General features: G+C 41.1%; 2 protein-coding genes across 2 annotated transcripts in view; one reads left to right on the forward strand and one right to left on the reverse strand.

Annotated features, from left to right (window-relative positions):
• Nucleotides 1–14,763, forward strand: part of brpf1 (bromodomain and PHD finger containing, 1) — a 27,165-nt gene extending 12,402 nt beyond the window's left edge. The window contains exons 6-16 of the mRNA XM_052562883.1: nucleotides 335–503; nucleotides 581–712; nucleotides 1,119–1,247; nucleotides 1,468–1,831; nucleotides 4,654–4,899; nucleotides 5,379–5,651; nucleotides 8,982–9,129; nucleotides 10,873–11,006; nucleotides 11,087–11,202; nucleotides 12,956–13,110; nucleotides 14,245–14,763. Of these exons, the coding sequence (XP_052418843.1) occupies nucleotides 335–503; nucleotides 581–712; nucleotides 1,119–1,247; nucleotides 1,468–1,831; nucleotides 4,654–4,899; nucleotides 5,379–5,651; nucleotides 8,982–9,129; nucleotides 10,873–11,006; nucleotides 11,087–11,202; nucleotides 12,956–13,110; nucleotides 14,245–14,428 (2,050 nt within the window). The 3' untranslated portion in view covers nucleotides 14,429–14,763. The remainder of the gene's footprint in view (nucleotides 1–334; nucleotides 504–580; nucleotides 713–1,118; nucleotides 1,248–1,467; nucleotides 1,832–4,653; nucleotides 4,900–5,378; nucleotides 5,652–8,981; nucleotides 9,130–10,872; nucleotides 11,007–11,086; nucleotides 11,203–12,955; nucleotides 13,111–14,244) is intronic.
• The window catches only part of cdk11b (cyclin-dependent kinase 11B), a 376,069-nt gene that overhangs the window by 256,865 nt on the left and 101,399 nt on the right, over nucleotides 1–17,805 (reverse strand). The window lies entirely within an intron of this gene.

The raw sequence follows: 17,805 nt of genomic DNA on the forward strand, positions 1-17,805 counted from the left end.
AGAAACTTCTTTAGGAATATAAACATTTTTACTGATGCCAGACTTTTGAACTGCAGTGTAATTTCAGTCACTTTGTTCTTAAGGAAATGCAATGGACAGATGAAATATACAAAGTAGGGCTGCACAATTAATTTAATTTCTAATCGAGATAACAATTATGGATGGCACAATGGTATAAACATCATTCAATGTAAATTGTGATAATTGTAATTAATAATCGCAATTACACGGGAATAATCGACAATAATGATATTTGTCATAATGATGCAGCCCTAATGCTCCGAGCCCTCCAGAAGCTTTAGTGTGAAAGAGCGTGTGGTTTCTGGTGCTTTAGGTTGAGTAAGATCACCAGTAACCTGACGGTGCAGAGGAAGAGTCAGTTCATGCAGAGGCTGCACAGCTACTGGACGCTGAAGAGACAGAGCCGTAACGGTGTTCCTCTCCTGCGGCGTCTCCAGACACACCTGCAGTCCCAGCGCAACGCCGAGCCGCTCCCCGTCACGGTGCGTACACACCACGATTCACTGCTAGAGACACAGATGAGCCTTCTCCCTGACGTCACGCTTGTGTGTTTATACAGAGAGACGGCCAGGAGAAGCACTCGGTGCTGAAGGAGCAGCTGAAAGCGTGGCAGAGACTCCGGCACGACCTGGAGCGAGCACGACTGCTGGTGGAGCTCATCCGCAAGAGAGAGAAGCTCAAGAGAGAGACCGTAAGACTCTGTCATCTAACACCCTGTCCTGACTGAACACCACAACACAAGGTTTAATACTAGGGGAAGATCCTCCAACATGGTCTCTTTGCTGAATGCTTCACATAATACTATACCTATACACAACTAACCTTCTGACAGGTTTTGACATTAAATATACTATATAGAAATGTTTACCTATGCATAAACTAAAAAATACAAATGATACACATAAACACTGTGCCTATACACAACTAACCTAGCGATTTTGAATACTTGTGACAGCGATTGCATTTTTTACATTAAACATATGAAATATTACATGTATGTAATGTGTATTTCAATCGCAGGTTTCGGTCTAACATTTCAATTAAGGTGGTATATTTTGTAAGGTATATTTTGACTGGCGTGTATTTCTTTGTTTTAGATCAAAATGCAGGAGTTTGTGTTAGAGATGCAGTTGACTCCGTTCCTGGTATTGTTGCGAAGCACACTGGAACAACTGCAGGAGCGGGACATCAATAACTTCTTCACTGAGCCTGTACCTTTAAGTGAGGTACACACACACACACACACACACGGCCCTTACAGAGTTGTCTTGACCTCCTCTAGGGTATTTTACTTGGTTCATTCATTGCATAGTCATTCTACTGCTTTTTGTCTTTTGTTTTCTCCATTACATATTTTAAAGCAGTTTCTGCACTGATGCCAGAATCGTCATCTCTTATGTAGTTCTCTAAATACTTGAGATATATGTGTGTTTGTGTGTTCTCCAGGTCCCAGATTACCTGGACCACATCGAGCGCCCGATGGACTTCCAGACCATGTGGAAGTGTTTAGAGTCGCATCGCTATCTCAGCTTCGACGCTTTCGAGGGAGACTTTCTGTTGATCGTCAACAACTGTTTGAAGTACAACGCTAAAGACACAGTTTTCTACCGTGCTGCGCTACGTTTGCGGGAAGCAGGTGGTGCTGTTTTGCGGCAAGCTCGCAGACAGGCAGAGAGAATCGGGTTTGATTATGAGACGGGCATGCATCTTCCTCGAGAGCCAAGCCCAGATTCACCACACGAACGAGAGAGAGAGAGAGAACGAGACCGAGGCAGAGACCGAGAGAGATCAGTATCACTCATTGATGACGGTGAGTATGTTATCTAACAAAAAACATTATCTGACTTAAAATTACACAAGCATTTATCTTAGTAGATTAGCATATTAAATGCAAGCGGGGAAGATTGACAAATGTGTAAGACCTGTCGTTAAAAAGAGATTGTAAATTGACAGCATTGCCAAATCCAAGAAAGATCTTTCTGAAGATGAAAAGTATGAAACAATGAAATGTCTTGCAGAAGGCATCAAAACAACCAATATTTAGCAAAAAGCAAATAGAGATTATTGAACAGTCAAAAGATTTGTGAGTAACTTAGCACATAAGATCAGATGAAGATTTATTAAGGAAAGTTTCTGTCAAACAAAGCATCTGTATTGTAATGGCAGCTGTAAGCAGACTGCGTTTTAGTCACTGGTAACCAATTTCAGTTACCTGAAATGATGTGAAAAAAAAACACAAACAAAAATCACTCTATTGTACCGAAATCCTATTGATATGTCACTTGCATAATAATTTGCAAAAGGACAATAGTAAACACTCAATTTTCAGTTAAAGGCAGGGCTTTATAAGTAATAAGCAATATCTTAAAATCTATAGGATGTTTGATAGGGAGCCAGTGCAGTGTGGACAGGACCGGGCTAATATGGTCATACTTCCTGGTTCTAGTAAGAACTCTTGCTGCTGCATTTTGGACTAGCTGTAGTTTGTTTACTAAGCATGCAGAACAACCACCCAATTGAGCATTACAATAATCTAACCTTGAGGTCATATATTAATGGATTAACATTTCTGCATTTGACATTGAGAGCATAGGCCGTAATTTAGAAATATTTTTGAGATGGAAAAATGCAGTTTTACAAATGCTAGAAACGTGGCTTTCTAAGGAAAGATCGCGATCAAATAGCACACCTAGGTTCCTAACTGATGACGAAGAATTGACAGAGCAGCCATCGAGTCTTAGACAGAGTTCTAGGTTACTACAAGCAGAGTTTTTAGGTCCTATAATTAACACTGTTTTTTCTGAATTTAGCAGTAAGAAATTACTCGTCATCCAGTTTTTTATATCGACTATGCATTCCATTAGTTTTTCAAATTGGTGTGTTTCACCGGGCCACAAAGAAATATAGAGCTGAGTATTATCAGCATAACAGTGAAAGCTAACACCATGTTTCCTGATGATATCTCCCAAGGGTAACATATAAAGCGTGAAGAGTAGCGGCCCTAGTACTGAGCCTTGAGGTACTCCATACTGCACTTGTGATCGATATGATACATCTTCATTCACTGCTACGAACTGATGGCGGTCATATAAGTACGATTTAAACCATGCTAATGCACTTCCACTGATGCCAACAAAGTGTTCAAGTCTATGCAAAAAGAACGTTGTGGTCAGTTGTGTCAAACGCAGCAATAAGATCCAATAAAACTAATAGGGAGATACACTCACAATCAGATGATAAGAGCAGATCATTTATAACTCTAAGGAGAGCAGTCTCAGTACTATGATACGGTCTAAATCCTGACTGAAAATCCTCAAATATACCATCAAATGTTTATTGTCGTTATTTCATCATTCTAAGTGTGTGATATTCTTGAAGTGTTTTATATCTGTAGATTCTTATTTTAGGAATTCTGTCAGGATTTCAGAATGCTAAATTGATCAAACATTTCAACTCGATGTCTGCTGCAGAACATAATTCTTTTTGTTAAATTAAAATTTTCCAAACATATTTCTAAATTAACTTAATAAAGAAATTAAAATAACTAAAACTGGTCTATAGTATTTACCATTTGAAGTGGATCAAAAAAGTTAATCAAAGTTGTCCTAAGAGAAGAACGCATTTTGGTTTTAGGACAGTCTTGGTGAAAGGTTTTGATCCACTTCAGATGTTTACTAGTATATTTTAATGGCTGCAGTGTGTACTGAGGAAGAGAGAAAGAGAAAAATACATGAGCTCCAGTCAGACTCTGTGTCCGGCTGAGGATTCTGGTACACTGTTATACAAGTGTCAGCTTGGGCCTGTATTCCAGGCCTGTGCAGGGCTCCAATTAAAACATTTTCATGTGAGTATTATGACACAAGTGAAGTACAAAGCTTTGTTTACAAGATAAATAATAGGGTGGGAAATAAACAATTTCTTGGCCGTGAATTAAGTCATTGAATTAAGTTGTGAATTAAGTAATTCCTACGACTTATTAATTAATTCCCAAATTAATATAAATTTGTGGCCATGGTCCATGTTTTAAGTCGTAGGAACAAATTTAGTGTTGTAGGAATGAATTGTAAGTTGGCCTATGTCGTGTCCCTCAGACTGGTCAAAGCGCAGAGCCCGATATGAAACAAGTAGCCTATCAAATTACAATTAAACATGACTTGGTACTAAATTTCTATTGCTTTCCATGTTGATAGACTTTGTATGGTTTCTATTTCAATGTAATTAAAAAAATTGGATCACGTTAAAAGCGTAATTTGTTTGCATGATTGAATTATTAAACTGCTTAATCAAGCATCGATAGATTTAATCGATTACATCTCGATTGTCGATTACTCATTTGACATCCCTTGTCCAGCCCCAACAATTAAAGTCATACACAGCCGTAGTTTTGACAAAGTTGAACTACTTTTTGTAGTAAACCAATAAATCGAGGTTGTAAACTGTTTTAAGATGTTTAAAATGTTGGTACTGGTACTGCAGGAATTGTAGAAATCAGAAAATAAATGAATGAGGTGATCAGTCTAGTGGTTTGCCAAGTTACTCTCTTCACTGACTGTTCTCTGAAAAGACGAATAAATGTGTCAGGCTGTGTTTTTGCACCTTTTTACATGGAAAGTGTGTTGTCTTTGCCTGTAGAGGAGCAGCTGCAGATCCTGGAGACGCGGTACATTGAGGTCATGTCAGGGAAGCACAGCATCGGTCAGTCGCGGCGAGCTAAAGCCCTGAAGAAAGAGATGACAGTACTGAAGCGAAAGCTGGCGCACCAGCGCGAGGGCATCTGTGGCATGGGCCTCCTCGAGTCAGGCCTGTCGCTGGAGCGCGGCTCGGGGGGAAACCGGCACGATGAAGGAGAGAGCAGCAGCCACGAGATCGGTGGGAAAGGTCTGGAAATACCACTACTGCTTTCAACCAACCCCAAATAAAACAGTTTTTCTCTGATGTCTCAAATTGTGCAGTTTGTTGAGGAGAGGTATGCTGTTAGTTTAAAAAACAATAATTTTCCCTCAGTGGAGAATAAAACAGGTTCAATAAGTTGCTTTAAAGGGGGAGAACAGAATATCACAGGAGGGCAAACACGTCATACTTTATTCATAAAATCTAGGATCTAGATGCTTTTTCATTCTTTTTGTGCTGTTTTTGAATGTGCAGTATCACTTCGTTCATCTAGACTAGTACGTTATAGAATATGTAGGTCTAATGTTTTATATTGGTTGAGCACTAGACAGTATGCTTCTGCTCAGAGATGGCACATCTCAGTTAAAATAGATAGGGTTTTTAATAGCTACCACACACAGACCACACCATTTACTGTCTCAGGATTTTACTTCAGTCATCCTCAAGTCTTTTCTTCCTCTCTGTAGATCTGAGCACATCCTCTTCTGCTCTGGCCCCTGAGGTCGGCCGGCGGACCTCTGTCCTCTTCTCCAAGAAGAACCCTAAAGCTGCCGGGCCTCCCAAACGCCCGGGGCGACCCCCAAAGAACCGAGAGGTGCTGCATGGGGCCGGGGTGCTGGGCTCCAGTCCAATAGGCCCTCCGCAGCTCCCCTCGCTCACATCGTCCCGCAAGAGAGCCCACAGTCCCCAGTCCAGCTCCAGCTCCGAGTCCGACAGCGAGCACGATCACCTCATCCTGGGTACGTCTGCTCCACACACTCTGAGACAGCCTAATAAACCACAGCTCACCATTACTGTACTCCTCTGACCATCCAGAAGTGTTTTAAAGACCCTTTGTGTTCTACTGTTTCAGTCTAAATTACATTCACACTGGGGTTTTAGGAAGCCAGACTAATTAGAATAGAATATTATATTTAAAAAAAAACTAAAGACAGTTTTGCTATTGCGATACCAGGATGTTAACATCATTACATCTCTACAGACTGGTGATTGGCTCTTTGATTTGACAGGCAGGAGGTGGTAAGAGTGCATGAGATGAATGTTATTTTAAATATCCTATACACGGTAAAAAACCCCAGCTTAGACCCATTTGACATGAGTAGTTTTCGTCCAATTTCAAAATGGCCTTTTATTTCAAAGATACTAGAAAAAATTGTGCACGCACAGCTTAATGACTTTTTAATTAGGAATAATATCTCTGATAGATTCCAGTCAGGTTTTAGAGTTGGTCATAGTACAGAATCGGCTCTTTTGAGGGTGTCTAATGATATCCTACGAGGTGTTGTTTCTGGAAACCGCGTTGTCTTGTTGTTGTTAGATCTTAGAGTGGCATTTGATACAGTTGATCATAACATTCTCATTGATCGTCTTAGGGATCAGGTTGGTATTCAGGGCTTAGCCCTGAAATGGTTCTCTTCCTATTTGAAGGATAGGACTCTTTCAGTCAGTTTAGGGGATTATTTTTCTTCCATTGCCCCCCTTGTGTGTGGGGTTCAACAGGGCTCAATACTGGGACCAATTTTATTTTCCCTTTAAATGCTCCCTCTAGGTTCTATTTTTGAAAAATTTTGGATTCAGTATCATCTTTATGCATATGATTCTCAAATTTATGTACCACTGAAACATGGGCATAAAAGTGCCATTCAGTCTCTTCATGCATGTTTGGTAGAAGTTAAGTGCTGGCTTGCAAATAACTTTCTCCAATTAAACGAGGATAAGACTGAGCTCATTTTATTTGGAAATAAGGGGTGTGTGGATGATGATTGCTTGGGGTTGTTTCCTGGGAAAAAACTGTCTAGCGTGAGGAACCTTGGAATCATTTTTGACTCTGAGCTTAAATTTGAGCAGCAAATTAATGCTGTTGTTAAGAATAGTTTCTTCCATCTTAGATCAATATCTAAATTTAAATCTATCTTACTTTTAATGATATGGAGAAAGTTGTTCTTGCCTTTGTGTCTTCACATTTGGATTATTGTAATGTATTGTATCTCGGTGTGGGTCAGGCTTCTCTCTCTCGTTTGCAGCTCGTTCTGAACTCAGCTGCCAGACTTTTAACGGGTACTAAGAAAAGAGAACACATTACTCCGGTTTTAATTAAACTACATTAGTTACCCATACGTTACAGAATTCAATACAAAGTGCTGTTGTACGTTTTTAAATCTCTGCATGGTCTAGCCCCCGAGTATGTTACTGATTTTATCAGCCGCTGTCAATCCAGCAGATCTCTGCGCTCGAATGATCAGTTGCTCCCTACAGTTCCACGAACGCGTTTAAAATGTAAAGGTGATCGGGTGTTTTCTGTTGGAGCTCCTAGGCTTTGGAATGACCTTCTTCTGTCAGTTAAAACTTGTCCTTCATTGGGTGTTTTTTAGAGTGCGCTTAAAACTTATTTGTTTGTTTTAGCTTTTGACAATGCTTTGTAAGTGTGTATGTCATATGTCTGTTTTTTTGTTTTTTGTTTTTATGTTTCTCTTTTATACTTTCTGTACAGCACTTTGGTTCCACTTGTGGTGTTGAAAGTGCTTTATAAATAAAGTTGAATTGAGTATATACATTTTAAAACAACTTACAGGATCTCATTACAAGTTAGGGCTGGAATATTATGATGAATCATTACTGAATATTGCTTTTGCTATTATAATGATTACTGTTAAATAAAAGCATACAAACAGTGTTTGTGTTTGGGGAAACGCCATGTCATATTCTCAAAACAATCTAAATTAGTTTAGTGCTTTTTTTATGCATTAGAAGATCAAAACTTCACATTGGTTATTTCAGTAGCATGAAAACCTAAATGATTGTTCAGGACTTATGTTGAGCGCAGGTCATATAATCACTGATGATCTGAACACTGCCAAACCAATCTCTTAGAAACAACCACATGCAGATATGATGTGAGGACTTACAAGAGTTCAGAGCAGCATCTTTGCACCAGGTCCCTATTAACCTGGTGCACATCACAGTTTAAACTGACAGCAGCAAAGAGGGCGAGTAAATCTGTGAACCCGTCACGTTCAGTAGTGCATTGGCAGACTGGAGCCAGTGAAGCTACATCCTCAGCTCAGCTCAGCACAGTTCTACTTTGGTCTTGCTGCTGAGAGACTTCTGCGGTTCTTCTTTGAATCCTACTGTTTTAACTGGATGCTTGTCAAAGTATCAGTCATCACACAGACTATGAGGAAACTCCCACACTTCTCTGTGAGTCAGATGTTTTCTGTACAGAGGCTTGAATGCTGGGAAGTCCCCACCATCAGAAGGCACCATGGAAAACAAGCCTGGTTCATCAAGAAATTCACTATTTACACACCCCAGTGTCCTTGACTTTTTCAGTGGAAACTCAAAGTATGACAGCCGTATGATTGGAATTTTGTATACTAAAGCAAAATCTCCACTACTATATCGTAGTAAACTTTGTTTTTCGTGTCAAAGTCAACTTTTTTTGAACCGCTATAATCTGATAATTTTGACTATAAGGCATGGAGATATTAGGTAATATAATTTTTTATAATTGTGCAAAGTGCTTTGCAGATAAATTTGATGTAATCATGCAAAGCTTTTTCATGAGACGTATGTGAAGATTCCTCAGAAACTCACTGTTTCAAAGAAAACTAAATCCCCACTTCCTGATAAACTGGCACTTAAATACTTAAATATCACTAACAAAAGTAGGAGAAGCCACTGAATACACAATTTTAATTTATAATGAATTGCAGATGAAAGCGTAAATTTGATCTTGCTCTTGGAGGTGGATGTCATCTGTTTGGGATGCAATCATGTAATACAGCTCTGGGAGGCAATAAAAGAGAAATGCTTTGACGACAGACTTTGCTCTGGCATTTCAGAATGACCTTAGCAACATTTCAGATGCTGTGTGACTAGATCGGTCCACTGGACACAAAACCACCTCAAGCAAGCATAACAGCCATTTTGTGTATTTTGTTGGATTTTGTTATTGAAATTTGTCATTTCCAATCAGTTGTTTCTGATGCGATACATCAAAATGCACATAAAACAGGGTGATGGAAACCGCTTGCGTAACTGAGTTTCTTTTCATGTTGTCTGCATCTCAGATCTTCACAGTAATGGTTTTGGTGGAAGCAGTCAGCCAAAAACTGAGAGTTTCCTGGTGTACAGGAACGAGCGTAGTCTGCCACGCTCCAGCTCCGACTCAGAGTCCACCAGCAGCAGCAGCAGCAGCGCCGCGTCCGACAGGACCAGGTACACATACACTCACTCACTCACACTTGCTCTCACTCACACTCGCTCTCACTCACAATCGCTCTCGCTCTCACACACTCACGCTCACACACTCACGCTCACACACACTTGCTCTCTCACACTTTCACACACTCACTCACTTGCTCACATACTCTTACTCACACATGCGCTCGCTCACTCACTCACACACTCACTTGCTCACTCACACGCTTTCTCACAGTCACTCAGACATTCGCTCACTCACACGCTCTCACACACGCTCTCTCACACACTCACTCACTCTGACACTCATTCGCTCACACTCTCACACACTCGCTCACACACTCTCACTGACTCACTCTCTCGCACACTCATTCGCTCACTCACACTCTCACTCGCTCACACACTCGGACTCTCACACACTCGCTCACACACTCACACACACACACTCACTCACTCAGACATTCACTCACTCAAATGCTCACACGCTCTCTCACACGCGATCACACACTCGCTCACACACTCACTCTGACACTCATTCGCTCACTCACACTCGCTCACACACTCAGACTCTCACACACTCGCTCACTCACACTCTCTCACACTCACACACTCGCTCACTCACACTCTCACACTCACACACACACACTCACCCACACTCTCTCACACACACTCACTGACTCGCTCGCTCACACGCTCACACACTCGCTCACACACTCTCACTGACTCACTCTTGCAAACTCACTCACACACTCACTCTCTCACTCGCTCACACACTCGGACTCTCACACACTCGCTCACTCACACTCTCTCACACTCACACACTCGCTCACTCACACTCTCACACTCACACACACACACTCACCCACACTCTCTCACACACACTCACTGACTCGCTCGCTCACACGCTCACACACTCGCTCGCACACTCTCACTGACTCACTCTCTCGCAAACTCACTCGCTCACTTGCTCACACACTCGGACTCTCACACACTCGCTCACACACTCACACACACTCGCTCACTCACACTTTCACACTCACACACACTCGCTCACTCACTCTCTCACACTCACAAACTCGCTCACTCACACTCTCACACTCACACACACACACTCACCCACACTCTCTCACACACACTCACTGACTCGCTCGCTCACACGCTCACACACTCGCTCGCACACTCTCACTGACTCACTCTCTCGCAAACTCACTCGCTCACTTGCTCACACACTCGGACTCTCACACACTCACTCACACACTCACACACACTCGCTCACTCACACTTTCACACTCACACACACTCGCTCACTCACACTCTCACACTCACACACATGCTCACTCACACTCTCACACACACTCACTAACTCGCTCGCTCACACTTTTGCTCACACTCACTCTCACTCACACTTTCGCTCACTCACTCACACGCTCACACACTCTCACACACACACGCACATATATGCACTCACTCAGACACACACTTGCACACTCATTCACACACTCTCACACACTCAATCACTCACACACACTCACACGGTCACTCGCTCACTCACTCACACTCTCACACACTCAATCACTCACACACACTCGCACGCTTACTCACACACTCACACTCACTCACACATGCACACACTCACGCGCTCGCTTGCTCACACACTCGCACGCTTACTCACTCACTCACATGCTCACACTCATTCACACACACACACACACACACAGGGTGATGCCAGGGTCATGTAGAGCTGTTGTTCTTCTCTCGCAGCACCACTCCTTCTAAACAGGGCCGTGGAAAAGCTTCTTTCTCCCGCTCGGCCTTTCAGGAGGACAGCAGCGAGGAAACGTCCGGCACGGAGAACGACTCCTACTCCATGGGAGGATCCCGAGGAGTGTCTCACAGTGAGTGCAGCAAACACGCTTCAGACACCGGCCCGCGTGCCTGTTCTCAGCCTGACCTGTGTGTGTGTGTGTGTGTGCAGTGGTGCGGGGCCGGGGCCGCTCTGGATGCTGGATGGGTTCAGATGACTACAGCTCTCTGGACGCTCTGGATCTGGTGTGGGCCAAGTGCAGAGGATACCCATCATACCCCGCTCTGGTGAGTGTCTCGCTGCACTAAACCTGCTGTAACGCCAGCGCTGCAATGTCTGCCTCATGTTTCCTTCCAAAAAGAAGTGTAAAGCAGCACACTTTTTGAAATGTTTGACTCAAACACATTTTGAGGTTCAGTCACTGAATGAAATGGAAAGCTTCTGTTCGTGCTCCAGACCAAGGTTATTTTTGTAAACGAAAACTAAGATGAAAACAATTGATCAAAAAACATTTTCTTCAACCAAAATAAAATTAAAACACCAAAATAAATACAAAATGAAACTAAAAAGAGTTATTGAAAAACTATCAGAAAATAATAAGAATCCAAAATAATAATTTTTGTAATCTTTGTTTTCTTCCTGTGATGGGAAAATAGAAGAAAGCAAATCCTTACTGTAAACAATAAAAAGTTATGTGAGCAATCTGCCAGACTGTTTTGTACACATGTGCATGAACTACACGCTTCTAATTCTTCATAAATGAAAAGAACAGATTTAAATATTAATGTACTGTTCAATGCCATTGTGTCTCTTTAAGCTCTGCAGTCTATGTGTGTGTGGTCACTGGTCCTTTATAGAAGTTTCAAATGGTATAGGCTACAGAAATTCACTATAATGTGCAACGCTGCAAATCCAGTGTTGAGGCTCCACCATTATTATTGAATATCATTATTCCCAGTTATGATTCATGTGCGTTTGTTCAGAGGGAAGTGAGCAAGACACAACGGTTACAGTATCGTGATTATGGTCAAGTACAAGAAAAGAAATTACATTTATTTTCAAATGAAATATCACCAAACACAATTATCATTCTAGTCTAGTGCTTTGAAATCTGATCAAGTCAGTGCCTCAACTTTAGATTGTGAAGTAAAGGCTTTTACCATGGGATCAGTCTGGGCTTGTTTAAATGAAGTCCTGCTCTGTGGAAGTGATCTGTTCATGCTGCTCAACTCTGTCCTAAAACTCAACTAAACTATATAAAACAAACTACATACAAATGTGTTCACAAGATGAAAAATAAACTCAATTATTAATTAAATGAATAAAAACACAACTAAATCTTATTTCAAAAACAAAAAATTATTTTATAATGTAAAACCATAAGTTAAATAACCTTGCTCCAGCGGTTGAAGAGATGATCCTGGTGCTTTCGTAAAGAGTCCAGACAATATTCTGATGTTTTTTGACCAAGTTAGTGGATGCATTAATGTGTACATCAAACTATCAAGACAGGTTCATTAAAATGTCATGCATGCCTAATACAGTGCATATATTTAAATAGATTTGATCTATATGTGCTTGATGGGTTTTATGTTCCCATCTTGTTTTATTGGTGTTTTTCTGTGATTAAATCACTCTAGACGTCTCACATCCTCTTTTAATCTTTTTTCTTTCTGTAATTTCATAGTAAAGAGGAATCGATCAGATGACAAAGTAAAAATTAAATTAATAAAAACACAAACAGTCAATAAAAAATACACACTAAAACACAAATGGTCAAAACCAAAAGAAAAAAAGGATTTGATAGAGCACGAATGTTTTTCCATTGGCGTCTGTATTGAAGTGTAAGTATGTGTTCTGAGCTGACAGTAGAGCAGTGAGGGACTGATGTGCAGGCACTCGAAGCACTCTTTAACTAACACTGTGTGTGGACAATAAATAACCCCAATAATGAACGGGCTCTAGCTGCAGCAGTGGAGCTGTGATCGCTTCAATCCCCTCTCCTCAGTGTGAGCCGTGTGATATCCTTCCTTCCTACAGATCATTGATCCCAAGATGCCACGGGAGGGAGTGTTCCACCGGGGCGTCCCGATTCCTGTCCCGCCGGTAGAGGTGCTGAAGCTGGGAGAGCAGATGACACAGGAGGCCAGGGAACACCTCTTCCTCGTGCTCTTCTTCGACAACAAGAGGACCTGGTGAGAGAGAGACACACACACACACTCACACTCACACAGGTGTCTGAGAAACCTTAACTAGACTACCATTCAAAGATTTGTGCTCACATTTTATTTTTAAAGAAATTAATACTTTTATTGATTGAGGACGTATTAAATTGATCAAAAGTGTCTGTAAAGTCATTTATAATCTGAGAAAAGATTTCTATTTCAATTGAATGCTGTTCTTTTGAACTTTGTTCATCTGTGAATCCTGAAAAATACAATGCATCAGTTTCCACAGAAATATTGAGCAGCACAACTGTGTTCAAGACTGATAATAATCTTCATGTTTCTTGAGCAGTAAATCATCATATTATTCTGATTTCTGAAGATCATGTGACACTGAAGACTGGAGGAATGATGCTGAAAATACAGAAATAAATTACACTTTAACACAGATTCACACAGAAAACAGATGAGTTACATTTATAACATTTCACAAGATTATTTTACTCAGTCTTGGTGCACTCCAAACATTACAAAAATCTTACCAACCACAAACCTATAAACACTGTTACACACATCTGCCCAGGATATAGTTTGTAGGTCACATCGCTGCTGTGATGAGAGGAATCTTCCAGTTACGGTCCTACAAACTTCTGTCAGGAATTCTTCCAGAGATCCCGGAATCACAACTCTTACATTATCATTCAGAAACTAGAAATGCATCATTCTCATATTTCACAGCTCAGCACATTTTGCTGGACCATAATGCCCCACATCATCTCCTCATTACTCAAGAGTGTCTTGATAAAGTTCTAGTTCTGAGGTGGTCTTTGGTAGTTTTCCAGCATTTCAGTGGGATCATTACTGTAGGACAGGGGTTTTCCTGAATCTTCAGGCGGGGTTAATGTGCTTGAGTTGATGTTGATCCACTTTGACCCTCTCATGAGAGCGATGTAACCCTGTCAACATCCTGTGGGGAGAGAGAAAATGACCTGAAAGACACTAAAGGCTCGTTCACACCAGAAACGACAACTAGAAAGATACAATAGTTAAAATCCTTCTCCGTATTAAAGAATCGAAAGTGGACTATCAAAATACAGGGCAACGATTACCATTCTTTGTGTGAATGGGCCTTAAATCTGTGTGTGTGTGTGTGTGTGTGTGCAGGCAATGGCTGCCGCGCTCCAAACTGGTTCCTCTGGGCGTCAATCCGGATCTGGACAAGGATAAGATGCTGGAAGGCCGGAAGTCGAACATCAGGAAGTCTGTTCAGGTGGCGTATCACCGCGCCATGCAGCACCGGAACAAGGTCCAGGGCGAGCCCAGCAGCGACACGAGCGACAGCGACTGATGGAGACCCCACAGACCGGATGTGTGTTTACTGTTCGAGTCAGTCCTTTACCTCACACTACAGCCAGTATTCAAGTGTGTGATGTGTGTGAGGCTGACGTCAAGCTCCAGTGAAGCGTGATCATGTATTTATTTGTTCTTCCAGACGGTCCTCCTCTCCCCGTGAAGCCCCGCACACAGCCTCCTCTGTGTTTGTGTATATTTCTCTCCTGTTCTCTGTTCTTCTTTGAGAACCAATCATGACTAACCGTTGTCTGTCACTGTAGAACTTTTATACAGTATATATATATGAATAATACAAGCGATAGACTTTAATAAAAAGGGTTGAGTTTTGTACATCTGTTTCTCGTTTGCTTTGTTCTGGTGTTTGGTGAATGGGAAGAGTCTATGTAGAAATGGTAGAGCTCAAACCGGAGTAATCATTCACTGTTGGGACGACTAACCCGGTTTTCTGTTCGTTTTGAAGAGGATGTTCTTTTTCTGAAAATGCTAGTTGCTGCATTTTACTAAAACTTTTTTAAAACACTGAGGATTTACTTCAGTGTAATTTTTTTTGGATGTAAACTGCTAAATTGACTAACACACCCTTAGCTTTCGTGCCTCCGCACACATCTCCTCATCAAGCCCGAGGTTTCAGTGAATAATCATCACGAGTCCCGTGCAGAAGCCTCTTCTGGATGAGGTTCGGTCAGACATGAATTTAAGCAACAGTGATAGCCATGCTTGCAAATAATGCTCAAAATAGTGTAAACCGAGCTCTTCCATCTGTGACAGAGGTAGACTGACACACACATGTAAGAGCGGTTATTCAGAGCGGTTCTCCTCGTGAACACACACACCACGTCTGCACCTCTATTGAAGTTCAGCAGACACCATTCATTCACACTCTCATACTGAAATGTGATTGGTCTTCTGTTTAATTATTTTCCTTGTATAACACAAAGCAACTCCTAATTTATATAAGGTTTTTATATAAGGTATTTTGTGTTAAAGGTCCTGTATACTATTCTAATCATGCTTGAATGCAGGCGATTAGACACAAGATGCACATTAATTCACACGGATAAATCCTGAAAGCTGCGCTCACTAAGAACCATTTCCTTCAGGTGATGCAAATCTAGTTTCACACAGAACGACACTCGAGCCAGCTTCATTATCTTGTTTATTGTGGATCTCTCGGGGGAAATGTAATTTTATCTAGGTGTGATTGCAAAGAAATGTCTTTGTGGGTGTGGCTTGTGTGAAGAATATCCTTTAAAGGGGTCGTGTGATGCTGCCAAAAACAACATTATTTGGTGTAACTAAATGTTTATGCGGTTGAAGGTTCAAAAAACTAATTTTCAACATACTCTACATTATTGTTGCTCTTCTAAGCCCAACCTTTCTGAAACATGTTGATTTTTTACAAAGCTAGTCGTTCTGAAAAGCGAGGTGTGCTCTGATTGGCCAGCTACCCGGTGTGTTGTGATTGGCCGAATACCTCAAGCGTGTTACGCTCCTTAACAAACTGTGATGATGTGCGCCGGCGCGACCAGATAAAACCAATCAAACCCATTACAAACGAGGCATTTGTAGCATCCAGTGGGATATAATTACTGATTATAATGACTTCTTCTGTGTTTGTAAGCGATGTGTATCGCGCTGCTTAAAACCATGTCTGCATTTGTGATCGGAGAAACAACAAACAACAAGCTCTACTCTACACTGCTCAAAACTCACTTTGAGTCATCAGTGGCAAAGACTTTAATTATGAAAACAAACTTACAGACTGAGTCAGAAGCACCAGACTGTCCTGGAAGAGTTTGAACTGCCCACTTTACAGAAACAGTTCTTCATAAAAATGCACTGCACACATCTGAATATTTGTGTTGAAGTGTTTTAGAACAGTGTTGTAAATACAACTTAACCACTGATTCCTAGTTGTGTCCTGTTTTGAAAGAACAAAGTAGCTTCTCTTTCACAGTGAAATACACAGCATCTCCACAACATGAGTACAGCAACAATACTACAGCGAGAATAAAAGTTACACCTTTCTTTGCATGAACATTTGGGCGGTGTTAAGCAGATCTTCCCACATCATGACGTAGACGTGTGGGGGCGTGTTTAAACCGGTGTTTTAGGAGGGTGAGGATGAGTCTAAACTTTGATCAAGAACATCTCTTTAGGTTTGAGACTTTAGTCTTTGCAACTTTAGGGATCTTATCTATTCACAAACAGCTTGTAACACTCCAAAGAGAAAGAAAAAAAGCTTATGGAGGTCCACCAGCTCCTAATGCACACAAACTCTGCTATCCGCTCGTGCTTGTATGTAAACACGTGTTTGCAGAAGTTTAAAACAGGTGTGCACTTACTAACTCACTGGAGGGAAAGTTCATTATGAATTTTGGATTGTTGATGAAAGTGTTCTTTCTCTGAATGATTACATTATAAACACATACTGTATAATACATACATTATAAATGGAATTCATTCAGATAATGACTTAACATGTTTCTAAATTTTTAACATGTCACTGCCATGTTTAAGCACAAAACTAGCAACTAGCATGTTTTAGCACATTGCTAACATGTCAACCTAAACTTTTGAATGGTGGTGTATGTACACCAACTATAGGTAAATAATGCATGATTTTGTTATATAGTTGTCAGTGATGATAACATCTATGACGGTATAACCAAGATTACATAGAGTAGTATTTCTCACACTGTAGTTGTGGTGAGATAATCGCTACTGTTTTTGTGTGTTTGTGTCATATCATATCCACAGTACAAGTTCTCGTATAAGAGTGGATGGTGAGAGACAGTACATGTGTTCACCTCAAAAAGATCTTAAGATAACATGCACAAAACCTTGTGATTGCTGCACAGCTCTTTTCCTGTCATACGCTGCTGTGCTAGTCTTTGATGCTGAATGCTTGTATCTGCAGAACTGCTGATGGACACATCTTCAAAGTCTTTCTGATGTACATTCTTCTAAGTGCACAAACATAGTCTTAGTGTTTATACTTGACTAACTGGGGCCCAGGTCAGGAAGCAGACAGACTGGCTAAACCAACCGTCTGCTAGCTGCCTCCCGTCACAGAGGTCAGTTAATTCTCAGCACATAGAGACTCTTTCACCTAGATATCACACTATAGAGACTGTGTCTGTTCCCCGAACTATAAAATACAAAAAACGTCCAAACCAAGTTAAGGTTAACAATTTAATTGAGGTTCAACAAATTAAAAAATAGTTCATGAAAAAGAATTTGGATAAAAATCCAGATCCAGACACTCAGTAGGCTGCAAAAGTTTAAAAGCCTTTATTATTTAAAAAGGCTAAAGCATAAAACACCAACGCATATCATCCCACTGTCCTTCACCAGGGTGTTGGTAACAAA

Source organism: Carassius gibelio, chromosome B8 (assembly GCF_023724105.1).
Source record: "Carassius gibelio isolate Cgi1373 ecotype wild population from Czech Republic chromosome B8, carGib1.2-hapl.c, whole genome shotgun sequence".
Taxonomy (NCBI): domain Eukaryota; kingdom Metazoa; phylum Chordata; class Actinopteri; order Cypriniformes; family Cyprinidae; genus Carassius; species Carassius gibelio.